The sequence below is a fragment of the Lutjanus erythropterus genome, chromosome 1 (genome assembly GCF_056507025.1).
Source record: "Lutjanus erythropterus isolate fLutEry1 chromosome 1, fLutEry1.hap2, whole genome shotgun sequence".
NCBI lineage: Eukaryota > Metazoa > Chordata > Actinopteri > Lutjaniformes > Lutjanidae > Lutjanus > Lutjanus erythropterus.
In genome coordinates this window covers 37,344,484-37,361,620 of record NC_139317.1, presented here as the reverse complement: position 1 = coordinate 37,361,620, position 17,137 = coordinate 37,344,484, and the positions used below count along the sequence as shown (strand labels likewise).

General features: G+C 40.1%; 1 protein-coding gene across 2 annotated transcripts in view; it reads left to right on the top strand.

Moving 5' to 3' along the window:
- cskl (c-src tyrosine kinase-like) overlaps window positions 1-16,358 on the top strand; it is a 62,459-nt gene extending 46,101 nt beyond the window's left edge. For both annotated transcript variants that reach the window (XM_084721228.1, XM_084721236.1), the window contains exons 5-13: window positions 2,430-2,649; window positions 7,998-8,091; window positions 9,726-9,791; window positions 9,914-10,013; window positions 10,231-10,321; window positions 11,598-11,671; window positions 12,887-13,082; window positions 14,222-14,308; window positions 14,831-16,358. In XM_084721228.1, coding sequence (XP_084577354.1) covers window positions 2,430-2,649; window positions 7,998-8,091; window positions 9,726-9,791; window positions 9,914-10,013; window positions 10,231-10,321; window positions 11,598-11,671; window positions 12,887-13,082; window positions 14,222-14,308; window positions 14,831-15,013 — 1,111 coding nt within the window. In that variant the 3' untranslated portion in view covers window positions 15,014-16,358. The remainder of the gene's footprint in view (window positions 1-2,429; window positions 2,650-7,997; window positions 8,092-9,725; window positions 9,792-9,913; window positions 10,014-10,230; window positions 10,322-11,597; window positions 11,672-12,886; window positions 13,083-14,221; window positions 14,309-14,830) is intronic.
- The last annotated feature ends 779 nt before the right edge of the window (window positions 16,359-17,137 follow it).

The following is a 17,137-nucleotide window of genomic DNA, read 5'->3' as shown; positions in this document are numbered from 1 at the left end:
AAAATGTGTTGGAACCCTGTAATTTGCTCATTAATGGAGAAATAAGAAAAAAAACATTAACCTTGTTTTGAAAAACCAAACACTAGTCAGAGTATTCTGGTTGAAGCTGGGATACTGTGGCATGTGAACACCTTATCTAAGTGTCTGTCAATTCTCTACCATGTATGCAGGTGCCTCCTCTACTCAGGTTACATTGTAGTTAATCAGTAATACAAAAACATCTGATGGTAAATGATGTAATGATCAACAAGCTGAAAAGGAAAGTCTGACTTGGCAGTGCAGATCATAAAATGTGTTGTCACTTTTGTTTTCCATTACCAATGATCCAATGGAGAAACCAAATCCTACCAAATAATTAACACAGCAGACAGCCAGAAACCAAACTGTGTTCATTCTCAGTTGTTGAGGTAACTCAGTCAGGACAGAAATAAGAGGCTGAGATGACACCTGCACACACACACCATCAGAAGCCTGGATGTAATGATCATGTAATCAGGGATACGAATAATCAGGTTTCTATATGTTGCATGTATGCACCATAGGCCAAATCAGATGCTGTGTTGACTGAATATTTTCCATCACTGACTGAGTCATTTGTTTAACAGTGACAGAAAAATCTGAAGGCTTCTCATCATTTTGACAGATTAAACACTGAGGGTGAGCTACCGTAACAAGTGGTTGTGTCAGTTGCCAAAAGGCAAGCTATAAGATATATACAAGAGTGACAGAGAAATCTTTAGTCAAGTAATCATAGACACTCTACAGGGGTGTCCTATATTTTGATAAAACCTGACTGATAACAGATTTTTGAGACAGATACCAATTTTAGAAGGGAAAAATTAACTGATTAGTGATATAGTGACCAATATAGTGAATGTTTGAACTAGAGTACAAATAGACATTTTCAGCGTAGATTCTGTTCTGATTTTGCACTGATAATACTATTCAATGGTACTAAGAAAACTGTTTTCTTAAACAAATCATTTCATTTAAGAATATTATGTATTTAACATATACATATGTCAATTGTAGAAAGGAACACAGAAAATAAAGAATAAATGAAAATGAAATAAACAGCTGGCTGTTTAGTATCAGTCAATTGTTGAATAATGTAATTTTATCAGTCAGTTAGGATTAGGTTGTAAAACAATAAGCATAACTTCTCAGCATTTTTACCAACCAGGGAGCTCCTCCTGTCATAAATGCACTAAATCTAAATCACCTCAAGCATTGTTTCCTGCATTAAATGTTATTTTTTTTTTAAATTTCATATTAGTGCATATTGATAAATATAGAAAACAAATAAATGAAAAGATGGATAAAAATAGATAACGACAGAGTTTGTACGACCCTGTCTGTCAAAATGACTAACAACGAGAAAGTCTAATGCAACCCCCGTTTTGAATATGATCAAAATCAGGACAAGACACAAAACCAGGATACTAATGTGCATGTAAGCACACTCACTGTAATGCAGCTGTCTAATCCATCCATTAGTAGCCTATAGATGTATCCACCAGGCCATATGGTGAGGGTGAACAGGGCTGTACAGCCAGTTTCTATATAAAGAATCACAAGCTTTAGCAGATCTCTGAACAGCTTTTTAGCCTTGCAAAGGCTGACTTGATTTTTCTTTTTTTGTTTGAACTCCATTATGTGTTGAATAGTCAGTCCGTCCGTCTGACCTCAGCTCAGGAGTGGGTGACTCGGCTCTGTCCCACCCACCACCTCGTCTGAGCAGTTTTTGCGCTTTCCTGTTATTGCAGTCCCTGCGTGTCGGTTTCCGACTCTGCCTCAGGCTTCTTATGTGTGTGTGCATGTGTGTGTGTTTGTGAGCACCATGTTTCCTGTTGTTTGGGTTCAGGTACTTTCTCACTGACTCCTGGAGTCGAGACAGCCCCGCCCCTACATTGCTAAGCTGAGCAGACTGGAAGTGCTACGGCTACCGGCTTCCCATTACCGCTACGCTACTGTTTTTCACTTCTCATTTCAGAAAAGAGCTGTGGGCTGTGATAACGTGGAAGTGGATCCTTTTGTGTGGTTGAAGTTGCAAATGAGCAGAATGAGAGTAGTGAAAATGAAACCCCTTGTGATCTGTTGTAAGATTTGGGCCTGTATGATGCCATTAGTACTGACAAAGAGAGACGAGGAGTTCAGTTGTTTTACACAAGAACAAGAAGTGGCACGTGGTATTTCTGTTCATCAATACAACAGAAGTATCTCATATTAGGTCATGATTGTTAGAGCAACTTGTTCACCATGTGTATGGTTGTGGATATGCAAACAGTACACGACAGGTTTTGAATCTCAAACAATCCCTTAACCAGTTTTATTTTTTCTCCCCACATTTTCTACACTATCCCTCCTTTCTTGTCCTCCTTTTTCCCTCCCTCTCCTCCCTCTTGTCCTTCATTTTTCCCTCCTTGTAGCTGGTTCCATGGGAAGATAACTCGGGAGCAGGCCGAGCGGCTCCTCTACCCTCCGGAGACGGGCTTGTACCTGGTGAGGGAGAGCACCAACTATCCCGGCGACTACACCCTGTGCGTCAGCTGTGACGGCAAGGTGGAGCACTACCGCATCATCTACGGCAACGGCAAGCTCACCATCGACGAGGAGGAGTACTTTGAGAACCTCATGCAGCTGGTTGAGGTGAGGCACAGCAGCATTTAGGCTCCTATTTATTTCTTTACATAATACTCTTGATGCCAAAAGTAAAATACCCTTGGTTTTTAGTCTGGCAGATGAAAAGGAGAATTGGCCACTCATTATCGGTGCTAATCACTTGGTTTGTCTTTACACTTAATAATAGTGAGAAGTGAAAGTCAGTGTGCAGCTGAACCATAGAGAGAGCCTGTAAAGACAGTTGTTGTTAAGAAAATGGAACCTTGGACCGATGACATTTGTTCATAAATGTCACTCTTCATGTTTCAGAACATACTTCCCTCCCCCCTGAAAGTCAGTAAGATGTAGGGCAACAATTATATACAATTTGAGGACGTCACATTGTACCCTAAGAAATTGTTGGGCACTTTTACTATTTTCTGTCATTCTCCAGATGAAAGGATTAATCAACAAAAATGTTTTGCTCTGTAGCACTGCAGCTAAATATATTTTCACTGTCGAAGAATCTGTTGTTTATTTTCTCATTTAATTGATTAGCTATTTGGTCCATAAAATGTCAGAAAATGGTGAAAAAAAGTTGCTCGCTGTTTCAGAAACCCCAATGTGACGTTCTTAAATGTCTTTTGTCCACAATCCAAAGAGGACCAGAGAATCCAGAAAATATTCACATTTAAAAAGCTGAAATTCAAAGAATATGGGCATTAAAAAAGATTCAAAGGTTAATTGATTATTAAAATAGTTGGGGGTTAATTTGATTGTTGAAAACTAATCAACTAATTGTTGTAGCTGTAGTTGCAGTCCTACAAGGCTGTATTAAATTTCCAGATAATAACATCAGTTTCACTGTGACATATACAACCATGCAAAGTACAATTATACAGTCAAATTCAGAATTAGAAGCTGAGGCAGCCACTATGCAGCTCCAGGGGACCAGCACCTCGGATTCTGTTGTGTCTGTGAAAACAGCCATCAAACGTACCTCAGCCACTGTTTAAGTTGCGAAAACTGTCTCTTGGTTCACCACTCACAGTCAGTCACACAGTGCAGTGAAGCAATCTGTCTGTTAAGTGTTTACTGACTAAATGTGGCATTCTGATCGTCTACCTGTAGGCCTTTATTATCAGCTATGATTTTTACAGAAAAGAAATTACAAATCTACAAGAAAGTTTTTAACAAATTAGATCTATAAATCTGTGTAAAGTACATATCTCAATGGCCATTCTTGATGTTATGATTGAGATTTGTAATCCATTCTCCTCTCTACGATTTATGATTAGTAAAATTAAATCTAGCTGCACTGTGAACATGCAGCAGTATGATTACATAACTTTGTAAACACAAGACCCACACAAACACACATAACACACACATTCAGCGTCCCTGCGGAGTTTCCCTCAAAATCAGACTCAAGTACATGTTCAAATTCTTCAAAAAGCTGTCTGATCTTTTCACTGCCTGCCTGTTATCTGAGAGTCGGTTCAGAGGAAGGACAGAGTGTGGAGAGGCAAAGACAAGGAGACACGATGGCAGAGGGACAGAGGGAGAGAGAGAGACAGAGACGGGGGAGGCCTTTCATCCTCTCAGATAAAGAGAAGAGCTGGATTGGCGTCTATCACACTTTTAATTGGACCTCATCTCTTTGCCTCGCGGGGCGCTGGAAGTGGACGACAGGAATGTGCCAGCTGGCACCGCGACCATCTCTATCCCCGGTGCATTCTCGTTATCAGCCACCCACAATCTCTATCTCTCCATCCCTCTCGCTCTGTCTCTCTTGTTCACACCCTCCAGGCTCGGTTCTGCCTCCACTTCCTCTCTCCACCTCCCTCCCTCCCTCCTCTTTCTCTCTTTGTGTTCCCTCCTGTGTATACCTGGCATATTGCTTTCTTTCCTCCTCTCTTTGTTATCCATCTCAACCTCTTACTTTGCTTCCCCTCCCTTCGCATCTCTCTCCCAATCTCTATATCTTTATCCACTCCCCTGCCTGCATTCCCACGTGTCTTCTCTCTCTCTCTATAATAGCATATGAGAGGATTCCTCGCATTCTTGTGTGTTTTTCTGGCTCATTCGCTGTTCCCCTGCTCTCATTGGCCTGTCACAGCAGGCTTAATGTAGACCTTCATACTATATATTTATGCATATAGTGCATATATGCTGACAGATCCAGGTCTCCTTTCTGCCAGTCACTAGTTTCACAGTGATGTTCTGTTTGTCAGTCACATGTATGCAGTGATAGTGGTGAAGTGAAACAAAGATGGCTCCATATGGTATTTACATGGGCGTATCAGCACAGTGAAAGTGATTTTAGCTACAATGCCCATTCTGTATTTTTACTCTGTCATTACACCCTTCTGTTTTAATCATATATGGGCAAGATCTTGATTTATCCAATACCATTGTGTACTAAAAATATATTTTCATGCAGACTGGATTTAAGTCATTGTTTCAAGTAATGAAAATGTGTTAACACAAGCAGTATTAATTATGCAACATTCAGAGTCATCTTTGCTTTAGTACATTTAATACACAGTCAGTGTTCCCACACCTCTTTGAAACCCTGGAAAAACAATTGACCAGTTTTCCAGTCATGGAAAACACATGGAAAATGAGCGAAAATGTGAAATGTCCTAGAAAATTATTTCAACATAATCCTCCTGTCCTTTAGCTGAGAATGAACTAGCCCACTAGGCTCTCTGTCGGAGCTCTCCAAAACATTGTTTTATGTTCAAGATCATATTAACGTTCACATGGGAGACTCTTGACTTTGACTCGAACATTTAGGTATATAAAGTTCAGTCTTGATTTGGCAAACTGTGGGCTTTTTGTACTTTTTGTAGCGTACATTTTTTAGGCAGCAATGGGTAATATGAATCATAAGAAAGAATGTATTTGGGTAATCAAAGCATCTAAAGATTATTCTCATATACTGAAATGTTTCTTTAAATGGACCGTTCACTCCAAAGTTGTCTGCCCTCTCTTGAACTATTGTCTTCCTAGTAGGAAGAAAGTAGTTCCTACATGAAACTGCTCACAACAAGGTCTGGGTTATCATGAGTAACAAGGTCAAGATTTCTGGAAAGAGACACTGATGTTGAAATTTTAAAATGTTTTTTTAGTAGTCCCATTATATTCAAGAGAGGGCGGACATCTCTACGGCTGATATTTCCAAATATCTGCAACTCGCACCAAAAACTATCTAGATAGATAAATAGCACTACATGCAAAGAGAAAAAGTTTAAGTTTAAATCACACTTTCACAGGGAGGAATGTGTGTATGGCATCTTTCATTAACGCTAGATCATCACTGAAAATCTCCTTGAACATGATCTCTAGAAAAACGCGGTGAATCCTGACATGTATGTAACAAACAATGTAGGTACAACTAAATATGTGTAGTTGTGTATTATAGATATGCATATGGGGTGGTGCAGTTGTTGCTGGGCCCATGTGAGCGTCAGTGGTGAATAATATAGTGGAGCTGACCCCCTCCTTCACCATGCTGCCCCCTGGTGGTTATCATGGTAACTTACACTCTGTGGTCAATTCGCCATGCTGCAGTTGTATAACATGACATTAGTATTGTTGTCAGTGGGGTAGCTGCTTCTTGTGTTACTGTCTTATTAATTTGGCGGTCACACAGAAGTTTGGTGATTCACACGGCCTCAGCTGTCTGTCAGGAAGACACTGATTCACTGTTTGTCTCACAAGTTTGCTTCTTTTTCTATCTCTTAAATTTAATGTTCCTGTTCACATGAATAAAATATCACCAAAATGGGACATCTGCATTTGTAATACTACTGTGTAGCCTGATTTTATGATAATGAGCATATATATATATATATATATATATATATATATATATATATATATATATATATATATATATATATATATATATATATATATATATACATATATATATATATATATATATATATGGGAGTTTCTTTGATTTGCTGCGTTTCTGAGGGTGAAAGGTCAAATGCAGTGACCTCTCTCACACCCACACACTCCTCCTGCTGCTGGTTCCCACAATAAATGTTACAAACCTTCACACCTCTCACCACAGGAGCTACTCTAGAACCTTTTTCAGATACTGATGACTGATCCTGTCACCTCAGACGATGGTTGCAGTACAGAAGCTTTATGTTTGAGTGAATTATGTTTATTCTACTAAGGGAGAAATATTGAATATATTTACTGTAATAAATCACAAAATGACTACAGTATGTCATCAGAGATTAAGGAAACATACTCACTTGAAATTCTCACTTCTCTGACGACAACTCTACAGTAATAACAGTGACCTCCTTTGAAATTTCTATTCCAGTCTATAACTTGTATCATTGTGTTCCTGTTTCATGTTAATGAGAGTTCAAATTGATGCTGAACATTGGCCAAATTAGTTGATGTATGTTTATGAGTGGTAAGAAACCATTAATAATCTTTTAGAAGCCATGGATGTTTATTACATCCATTGCTCTAAATTGAGCAAAATGTTCATGAAGTCTGGCAGGGAGTCACTGAACAGTTGACAGAGTGATAAACAGCTGATCAACTTACAGGGGAGAACTCTTCATTGCTTGTTATTGTCAAATTACAATGTTGTGCTCGTCTTGCCCTCCTGCATGTTCTCCTACAGCCTGCCTGAGCTTCCTCAGGGCTGGGAAGGAGGGAGCAGGGGGAAATAACTCGCTTCAACCGAAGACTGTGTATTGAATGGGATGTCAGTCTATTTAATATATAGTCTGTGGCTCCAGCTCTCTATTTGGACTGCAGTACTCAGTATTTTTGGACACTATTATTGTCCAAAATTGTTACTTAAATTGTTGTGTGTACTGAAACAAGTTATATAAAACCATATCTATCAGATGGAAATAAGGCAGAGAACCTGACGAGAATTCTGACAAGAAAACCTCTCTCCTCTTTAACATTGATATGTGTTGATAAAAGTTCTCCCCTACTTTTTCTCTGTGGTGAAGGCAAACACCACTGTTATCCCGTACATACTAAATAGACGGATCTCCCCCTCACCTCAACTCTTCCAACGCAGCTTGAATCTTCTTTTCATCGCTACCTTCATGTTCTTCCGTCAAGCGTCCCTGGAAGCATCAGCCTCACTTTTGTTTTGCATATCAAAAGCTTGTACACAGACGCAGCTTTCAAATTTAATCTGTGAACATCAGTCTCTGATCAGTCAACTAGGTCTAAGATGGCAGAGTGGGAGCGAACTATCACAGTATGAAACTTTTTAAAAATGAAACCCTTCACAAAAATGACAGCCTGGATTTTTATTGTTATTTCCAACACTTAAATGTGTTGACATTTTGTCTTTATGTATTTCAAGTGCATTTAATTCTCTTTATCTCTGTCCCCAGCATTACACCAAAGATGCCGACGGCCTTTGCACCAGGCTGATAAAACCCAAGTTGATGGAGGGGACGGTGGCAGCGCAAGACGAGTTCTCCAGGAGTAAGGACACACTGAGCTCATTACACTGCTCTACAGGGACACAGGCACCAATGCACACAGGGATTTTACTGTGCTTGTGTTTATATACTGTCACATAAACCCCACAGGCATAAACTCTGTGGCATCTCCTGCAGGAATCCACTGTCATCCTAGTCCTAATAGCATTAATCAACAGAGGGTAATTAATCTTAGTGTGTCTGGGGACGAGAGCTGGGCTCCACCAGTTCTCAAGGTCAATCTGAGTCTTCCTCCACCTATGAATTCCTCTGCATGTATCCATCTGACCCAGCTAATTGTTACACCAGAAAATTAGGAAAAGCTAAATGTTCTGAATTGATGAACACCTTTCCCCCCCCAAATGAGAGATGCGTCATTCAGAAAGTGGAACTTTTAGTCTGACCAGACTCACTAATGAGCTTTTTAATACATTTTCTGAATATTTATGTAGTCCTGTTTCTTTTACTTCAATTCAGTGTTTTCCTTGCAAAATCATATCAGTGTTGAGGGGTTTTTGGTTTGTTTTTTATCTTTATTTTGTCAGGCAGTCTCATCGAGATTAAGGTCTCTTTTGCAAGAGAGGCCTGAGATCAAAAACACACAAGATCACAGTGAGCAAACAAAACATCACAACTACACAATAAAAAGTACAAAAAGTATAATTAATAAAACCGTTACAAGAATCACAAAAAAACAGATAATAAAGCTTTAAAATCTTTTAAAAAAATAATAATAATAAATAAAACTCTGGTTTGAGTCCAGTTTGTTGTTGAAAGGTGCATAATACTTGAAACCAGTTCTGCCAACATTAGCTCCTAAATGAGGGGCGTCTAAGGTTAGGTCACTGGATCATATAGTTACATGTAGTTACTGGACCTTAGTTACTAATTTTTACAGAGAGAAGGGATGAGGTAGGACACTTCAACAGTTGGGCGTTGTAAATTGAATATCATGACATGGCTGTTTATTCTTGACTGTAAGGGAGTTCGTGCAACCATTTAATACAGAGAACAATGATAAGTATGAAATCTGGCATCTGTGATGAAACAAAACCCACTGCGATACACAGCGTTTAACTGCTGAAGTGTTGATGGAGCAGCGCGACAATACAAAATATCTTCATAGTCGAGGACAGACATGAAGGTTGATTGCTCACTGATTTTACAGGTTAAGGGAGATGGACATCCCTTAATTCTGTACAAGAACACCAGTTTTATTTTCATTTTTTGGGTCAAATGGTGAACATAATCTGAAATGATAGTCTGCTGTCAAGCCAGACACCAAGATATCTATACGAGTCATTCAGAGCAATATGGGTACCATTTAAAGTTTTAATAGCAGGATAGTCAGACTCAGTGGTGGAGGTAGAGAATAATATGTACTGTGTCTTTTCTACATTTAAAACTAGTCTATGATTAATGAATGATGATGAATTATGTTATTAAAGTACAAAGTAAATGCCAATGAAGCATATAAATGTGATGTTCTAACAGTTACAGCTGAACAGTAACCATTAAGATCGGGGGATGGCTTTATATAATGCATGCTTTTCCCTGTGTGATTTACAATAATGTTATTAGACTTACAGCAGGATTGTCGCTGACTGTGAGTAAGTGTTATCTGTCCTCTCTTGGCAGGCGGCTGGGCCTTGAACAGAAAGGAGCTGAAACTCTTGCAGACCATTGGCAAAGGGGAGTTTGGAGGTAAGCAGTTGATTTCACAAGGATCTCTGCATCATTTAATTTCATACATCACAGCCGTAATAACAGAGTGAGGTCGCCTTGGAAGTTGTGCTAAAACCTCACCTTGTCGGTGTCCTTGTCAGATGTGATGGTAGGAGACTACAGAGGGACCAAGGTAGCGGTCAAGTGTATCAAAAACGACGCCACAGCGCAGGCTTTCATTGCCGAGGCATCTGTCATGACGTAAGATCCTCCTTTGTCCTTCACATTACCTGTAAAATATGTTCGTGTGTACATGGACACATCTGTCTCTTTGAAATGAAAGGTTGTTTTCTGTCACTTTTTTTCCCATAAGATCTTCTGATAAAAACGTTTTCCGTTATGTACATACAGGAGTCACCTGAATGTTTTGCAGCACACTAACACTTGATTTGTTTTGCTTTGCTTCTGTTTCATACAGGCAACTGAGGCACAACAACCTGGTGCAGTTGCTAGGTGTAATTGTTGAGGAGAGAGGCAGTCTCTACATCGTCACAGAGTACATGGCGAAGGTCTGTCACACAAGTTTTCTTTAGTCTCCTCTTATGGAAAGCTACTAAACCATTTATTACATGTTTTAAAACATGTAGGAACACTGTTGGAAATGTGCTTGTACTGTAAAACATTTTTTACTTTACTTAATTTTGACTGGCTGCTGGGTGTCAAACATTTCCTGATAATGGACACCTACTAAGTTACCTCAGTGAAAATGTGTGTTTAGAATTTAAAATTAATATAGAGACTGTACCTAAAATGAATAACCGTAGTAATAGGGACACAGTCAAAGCCTGTGTTTACAATTTGTTGCAACAGGTAAACAAACTACACCTATTTACACCACCAAGTGTCTCATCCTCTGAGACACCACAGGATGGAGACTGTGACACACAAGCTGCAGGAAATAATGTTATTGACTTTGAATCTTGCTAGCATAACATTAGCTTTCTGGCTCATAGCTGAGCCAAAGGCTCCTATGAGCTGAACGGTCTAGAATTATCTCCTGTTGTCAAGTGGTATCTAAGGTTTGTCCTGTTTACTGGAGTAGAGACCACCATTTAATTTACACAAGAAACTAATCAGCTGGTAATTATTTAGACTCTGAGGTGTTACCAGGGAAACTGAGTTATGGCTTGTTTGATTTTGATCACAAATGGCATGAAAATATAAATTAATGTTCTTATGTTTTTATTTATGGCATAAGTGGGATAATGCCCCTCAAGGGGTCCAAAATCAGGAATTAATTTGGATACAGCCATCCTTTGCTACACTTTGGACAGTCCTGGTGTTCATGTCACCTATTAATTCCTGTTAATGGACGCTTCGTCAGGCATTATCCCTTACATATGTCGTTTGTTTAATCTGCACAAAAACCAAAGCCATTTTACGGGAGATGATTTCCTGGACTATTTCTTGGCTGGGAGCAAGGTGTCTGGTGTCTGCCAACAAAAATACAGATACGAGTGATATCAATGTTACCATCTAACTCTCTGCCAGACAGCAAAACATATTTCCAAAAATGTGGAACTAGTCCTTTATAATGTCATTTGAGGAACCTAGAGAAGAAATGACGGCAAATAAAACCGACATTAATAATCAAAATAACAAATGTTATAGTGATATTTGGATGACAAAACTCAGTCCCTCAGTTATAAGTTGACAGGCTATAAAAACGTGTATGTAACATATTGAGGTCCCATGCTGCTCAGTTGACAATACACAAACACTTTTTGGGTGCTAAAATGCTCTGTGTCCTCACATATTGTATTAATAATATGAACTGTGTCACAGGGCAGCCTAGTGGACTACCTGCGCTCTCGAGGACGGACCGTGCTCGGCGGAGACTGCTTACTCAAGTTCTCGCTGTGAGTCTTCATCGTCTCTGCTGAAGTGCTTATTACACCAGTCAAGAAGACAAATGTTTAATCGGCACAGCTCAGGGTCTCGAGCTAAACTGCTGCTCTTTAGCTGTCAGGATTTGAATAGAATTTCAAAAGAGCAGTGTCACGCACTTGACTGGAAACATGAAAGAAGCATTTGTTTACACAAGCAGCCATCCTGCAGGTTGTTTGCTTTGATAAATGACTGCTTTATCTGCAAGTCAAGTGCCTGAAAGTCTTTATTTATTTTTAATTTAACAGTCGTTTAGCTGATGCTGTGACCCAGCACAACCTGAAATGACTGCAGCCGTTACATAACTATGAACACTCAGATCATTACAAATAAATATGCATGCATTCACGTGGAAGTATTTCATGATTCATCTTCAGTGTGAGCCATGTAGCCCTTGGATGAACTTGTAAGAGAAGTGCAAGGGATTAAACTTTAACTGTATGAACATGACGCAAGTAAAAGAGGAAAAGGATTGTGTCACATTTTCTCATTTAGCCTGTTTTTTTTTTTTCTTTCATCTTAACCATCTTTATTCGCCAGTTATATTTGCACTGTAGGCATCATGTGATGTGTCCTTCAGGGTTCATACTAAGTCTTGAAAGTTTGAAAAATTCACTGTTATGTTTTCAAGGTTATAAATCTGCTTGAATTTGAATATACTCTTTGAAAAATGCTTGATTTTCAATACATTTATAAATTTGCAATCATTTGCAAAGTCACTCAGAAACAGAATCTTTTAATATTTGAAATGAAACAATCCCATGAGCATCTTTGTTACTCGTATTGAGATAAGTCCTTTGTTGATCTTTTACTCTGGAAATTAGTAAGTGTTAAATACTATTAAAAAACATACAGTCAAAGTTAATATGAAGAAATAAAACAAACAAAATGATAATATTCATTGATTGACATTGGTATAGAGGAATGTACAAGAGTAACAATTTTGATATGATGATAAATATCATATAAGAGTTTAGAACTTTTTGGTTTGTGTAAAGTTTTGAAAGTGCTTGAATTTTACTCTTAAAAAGCTGCATGAACCCCAACAAGAGCACGAGAGCAATAACGGATGACCACAGTCACAAATATGTCAACACAGAATAAGGATTAGATGCACACCTGTGACTTGTTATAATCTGAGTCATGCAGTCCTCACTCATCACCTCTTGTCTCGCTCTGTAACCCAGCGATGTGTGTGAAGCCATGGAGTACCTGGAGGCCAACAACTTCGTTCACAGAGACCTGGCAGCTCGTAACGTGCTCGTGTCCGACGATAACATTGCCAAGGTCAGCGACTTCGGCCTCACCAAAGAGGCCTCCTCCATACAGGACACTGCCAAGCTCCCTGTGAAATGGACCTCCCCTGAAGCACTAAGAGAGAAGGTGAGAGGGGACAACAGATGGACATGTAGCACTTGTTTCACCCACTTTTTTTTTTACTTTGACAACTTCAGTGTATTTCCTCAGTGAACATGCTTCTTTCTTCACTCTTATTTTTATAGCAGTGTTGATTATTTTCTTTACAGAGGCACTGACTCTGAGGAAACTGAAAGCAACCCAGTGTTGTTTTGAAGTGGGCGTACTTTTATATTTTATTTTACCTTGATTTAACCAGATAAGTCAGTTGAGAACCAGTTCTCAAGTTATATAGATAGTGTTTCTCGCACCGTGTCCTCCACACATTATGTTTAGGTATAGCAGAATCAGGTAAGACATATCAACAGGGGAACAGATTTCAGCACAACACCTGTTGTCTTTGCCACAGCGGCACAGCAATAATACCATGTGGAAACACTAGGGGGCTGAAAAGTTCTGCTTCCACTTTCACTAGTACCAGCAGTGTGTTCATTTTTAAAGTTTTTAAGGATCATTCTCTAATATTTGGAATTCTTTAACAAGTGTTTTCCCTTCCCTTGTGAAGAAAAGCAGACCTCTCTGTACTCATACGACAGGACTCCACTACTCAAGAATTTTGTTCATACCATAGTGAAAATTTTAAGCGTGAAAAAACTGGCGACTGCAACAAAACCTCTTAACGTGCCGATCAGGAATGAATATGTTCATACAAGTGGGTCTTGCATGAAGCCCAGTGTGTTTATAGAAAAGCTTAGACAGCTTTTATCTCATATTTTCCTCCTGGCACCTGTTTTGTTTACTGCTGCAGTTTCAGGTGGACTGGAATCCAATTCAGGTCTTTGTTTTGTTTGTTTGATAGCAACAGTTTAACTAAGAGGCAGCCTGCTGCTCCTCATTTTCTTCTCTTTATCTTTTAAATCTGCATGTAAGCACTCTCTGCAGCCTCTACTTACAATGAATTTCAACTCACTGAATACAGCTGGTGTATGTTTGATATGCTATACTCAGCCAAGAATAAAGTATCAAAATTGTGGTTATTGTCATACTTTTCATGTGAAGTAGCACTAAAACAAACAAACCAAGCCTAAGTTTTGATAGACAGAGGAAGCACAAAAGACCTGAGCTGCCCTCTGAATGCCTTTTGTTTGATGCTTTTCGTTCAACAGAGGTTTTCCACCAAGTCGGACGTGTGGAGTTATGGAATCCTACTTTGGGAGATCTACTCCTTTGGGCGCGTGCCTTACCCTAGAATTGTAAGTACCTGAACACCAGATTTCTGTGGCTCACAAAGGTCTGAGGTGTACCAGCAGATGGCAGGCTTCATTGCTAGGACCAGTATTGATTTATTTATTTTTATTTATTTATTTTTTTCCCCCAGAAGATTAGTGAAATGTCTTGACCTCAAAATAATTATATTTGTGCCATTAGACTGCTGGAGCAGGTGATGAAAATGTCAATATGTCCTGTAAACTATAAATGTAATTATTTCTGCATGTTTCACCACTTGTTGCATACTTAGTTATTTGTTGTTGTGAAGATTAATCTTTGCCTGGACTGCAGAGTTATTAACATTTTTCATTAGTTTCACAGTAGTATTTTTTTATTGTAATATTTGGTGTTTATCAGGAGCAAGTTTTAAGAAGTGCAGAATAGGTATTGCAATACAGTTTCAGTTTTTTTTGTTTAGTTTTAGACTATAATAACCTTTCTGGGATGTTTTTGTGCAGTTGCATCAGCTGAATATTGACCAACATGTTCACGTCTCTGTCTCTCAGCCGTTGAAAGAGGTGGTGCCCCGGGTAGAGAAGGGATACAAGATGGACGCCCCGGATGGCTGCCCGCCCGTCGTGTACGACCTGATGAAGCAGTGCTGGACCCTGGACTCGGTGGTGCGGCCCTCCTTCCGCATGCTGAGGGAGAAGCTGCAGCATATCAGAGCCAAGGAGCTCTACCTGTGAAGAGGAGGTTCCACGGGTGGCGAAGGAGGGGAGGGGAGGAGGGGGGGCGAGACACAGCCCAGCACAGCTGTAAAGCAGGAGGAGGAGGAAGAGTAAGAGAGGAAGAGGGACCACAGCAACTTTCCTCCTGCCTGCCCAGCCTGTTGACCCTGTGGGACTGCCATACCGTGCCCCCTCCCCCGACCTCAGACGTCCACCAGCCGCCCTCTGCTTCCATACAAGGACTGTTTTCCTGTTTGTGTTGTATAGCTTTTGCCAGACAGTTTCCTCTTCTCTTGACAGGCCACTGCTCTCTTTCCTCCTTCTAAACCTGCCGCTGCTCACCTGCTCTCTCTTTCTCTCTGTCTCTTTTCTCTCGGTCCAACTTTCTCTTCTTCCTTTACCTTGAAGATCCCTTCTTTTTCTTATTTTTTCCTCCCCTCCTCCTCTCCTGAACATGGCATTAACTTGAGGGGAGGCTGGCCTTTTCCTCCACGTTTGTCAGGTGCTCTTTCTTCTTCCTCCCTCTGTCTCTCCATCATTCCTGGATCTTTGTATCACTGTGTGGCTCTGCATGAATTCAGCCTAGCTCTCTTTGTCATTCCATCCTTCCTTCTATCCCTCCCCTCCCTCCCTCCTTACCTCCCTCCTTCCCCTCGGCGTGGTGTCAGGTGTGGGGCCTTCGCTCTGTGCCAAAGTGCCTCCAGTCTACAGAGCTCCAGACGTCCCTCCAGCACTTCTTTCAATTGGACTGTTGTGGTTTGATTTTTTTTTTTTTTTACTTTTTTTAAGAAATCTTTTTTATTGCTTTCCTTTTTTTTCAGGGAAGTTATCAAACCCTTTTTTTAGTGCTGTCTCCCCCACCGCCGCCATCAACCCATCAGAATGTTTTTTGTTTTTTTGTTTTTTTTTTTACAAGTGTCCATGAAAAGAGCGTGAACAGGAAGAGAGAGGATTTTGGGGGGCCAGTATCAAGTTTGTCCTCCAACCAATACAGCCCAGAGGAGGAGTGGTGGGATGGGACGGGGGGGGACGGGCAGGACAATAACAGGAGGAGAAGGGGGAGAAGCAGTTCACAAACATGGTTGATTCATCATATGTGGGCTTGTTTTTATATCAAAATATATTTAAAGGATTAAAAAAAAAAAGTACAAGGAAAAAACTGACTGGGGCGGAGATTTTAAAAAAAGTAGGACTTTCAGGTGCCGGGAGTCTCTTGGCGTTAGGAATGGTCAGTGTCTCTGTGAACGCTGGGGTCAGGGTGGTGCATGCTGTGTGTGAGAGGCCTTGGGTTCAACTGTCAGTGCTTTCAATGTTCATTGTTTTATTATGCTATCATGATTATGAATAAATCATTCCATCTGAACAGTGTGGGAACACCGGCATCATTATATCAGCATGTGTGAGAGTGAGTGTGTGTTGGGGTAAGGAGCGTGGCCATATAAGCAACCTTTCCGTGTGTGTAAGAGAGAGTGTGTGTGAGATGGTGAGTTCCGAATGCACACTGGATGGTTTAACATGAAGGTTTTTCAAATGACACATTACATCCCCTGGAGTCCATACTGAAAATAATGCATGGCCTTTCATCTTTAAAGGGTAACTTCAGTATTTTTCAATCTGGACCTTATTTTCACAAAGTGACTCATGGAGACAATTTTTAAAATTGGTCCAGTATTGAGCAAGACCGCCAGGAGACAGGCTGCAAATGTAATCCTTATGGGCAATTGTGAACTGTCAAAGTCGCCCACGAAATAAAAGTGCTTGCTTTGCCACCGACAGGTTCAGATTCTTATTCTAAGTTCCAGATGATGTTATGAAAAGAAATTCGACAGAAACAGACCTTTCGCTAAAAAGTTACATCCTTTTTGTTTTACCCGAAAGCTGATTCATTGCTCTTGCCAAAGCCCCCAGATTCCATTTACAGAAAGAGAAACATTACAGAAACGGTAATTATCATCAAGTGCCTGCCTACTCAAAACGACTTCCATAACGGAGCACAAACATCTGATGCTGTGGATGTACGTGCATCAGCTGTCAGCAAAAAGCAGCCAGCGCCTATAGAGATGCAGCCCATCAATAGAGCTTTTTCACAGCTGCCATCTTGAAATGAAATAGTAGGCTAAACACAGGTGTTACCAGTGATAC